The sequence below is a fragment of the Zerene cesonia genome, chromosome 27, assembly GCF_012273895.1.
Source record: "Zerene cesonia ecotype Mississippi chromosome 27, Zerene_cesonia_1.1, whole genome shotgun sequence".
NCBI classification, from domain to species: domain Eukaryota; kingdom Metazoa; phylum Arthropoda; class Insecta; order Lepidoptera; family Pieridae; genus Zerene; species Zerene cesonia.
The window spans coordinates 2,941,043-2,942,212 of NC_052128.1; the positions used below are offsets into that span (position 1 = coordinate 2,941,043).

A 1,170-nucleotide genomic window follows, 5' to 3' on the forward strand; every position below is an offset into this window, starting at 1 on the left:
AAGCAACGTGGTGATTCAGGAGTGGTAGGTTTAGGACAGCGAGGATCTGTGCTACCTGGGAAACATCTTGGTGGTGCGAGCGTGGTAGGTTGAGGACAACGTGGATCATTGCTTCCTGGGTAGCACTTTGGTTGTTCTGCTGTTGTAGGTGGAAGATATGTAGCTGGTGTCAACGTTGATGGCCTAGGTGGTTGTGGACATTTGGGATCGGGAGACCCTGGGTAACACACTGGTTTTTGTGTAGTTGGTTTTGGACAACGTGGATCGTCGCTTCCTGGATAACACCTTGGTGGTGCAGGCGTAGTAGGTTTGGGACAGCGTGGATCACTGCTGCCTGGGAAGCATCGTGGAGGTTCAGGAGTCGTAGGTTTGGGACAGCGTGGATCGCTACTGCCTGGGAAGCAACGTGGTGCTTCAGGAGTGGTAGGCTTGGGACAGCGCGGGTCGCTACTGCCTGGGAAGCAACGTGGTGGTGCAGGAGTAGTTGGTTGTGGACAACGTGGGTCTCTACTGCCTGGGTAACACTTTGGTGGTGCAGGAGTGGTAGGTTTGGGACAACGAGGATCTGTGCTACCTGGGAAACATCTTGGTGGTGCAGGAGTAGTAGGTTTGGGACAGCGCGGGTCACTGCTACCTGGGAAGCATCGTGGTGGCTCAGGTGTGGTAGGTTTGGGACAGCGCGGGTCACTGCTACCTGGGAAGCATCGTGGTGGTTCAGGTGTTGTAGGTTTAGGACAACGCGGGTCGCTACTGCCTGGGAAGCAACGTGGTGATTCAGGAGTGGTAGGTTTAGGACAGCGAGGATCTGTGCTACCTGGGAAACATCTTGGTGGTGCGGGCGTGGTAGGTTGAGGACAACGTGGATCATTGCTTCCTGGGTAGCACTTTGGTTGTTCTGCTGTTGTGGGTGGAAGATATGTAGCTGGTGTCAACGTTGATGGTCTAGGTGGTTGTGGACATTTGGGATCGGGAGATCCTGGGTAACACACTGGTTTTTGTGTAGTTGGTTTTGGACAACGTGGATCGTCGCTTCCTGGATAACACCTTGGTGGTGCAGGCGTAGTAGGTTTGGGACAGCGTGGATCGCTGCTGCCTGAGAAGCATCGTGGAGGTTCAGGAGTCGTAGGTTTGGGACAGCGTGGATCACTACTGCCTGGGAAGCAACGTGGT

The 1,170-nt window shown here is 54.5% G+C and overlaps 1 protein-coding gene across 1 annotated transcript in view; it reads right to left on the reverse strand.

Moving 5' to 3' along the window:
- The window catches only part of LOC119837269 (proteoglycan 4), a 39,671-nt gene that overhangs the window by 2,389 nt on the left and 36,112 nt on the right, over window positions 1-1,170 (reverse strand). Inside the window, exon 10 of the mRNA XM_038362785.1 lies at window positions 8-1,165. Within this exon, the coding sequence (XP_038218713.1) occupies window positions 8-1,165 (1,158 nt within the window). The remainder of the gene's footprint in view (window positions 1-7; window positions 1,166-1,170) is intronic.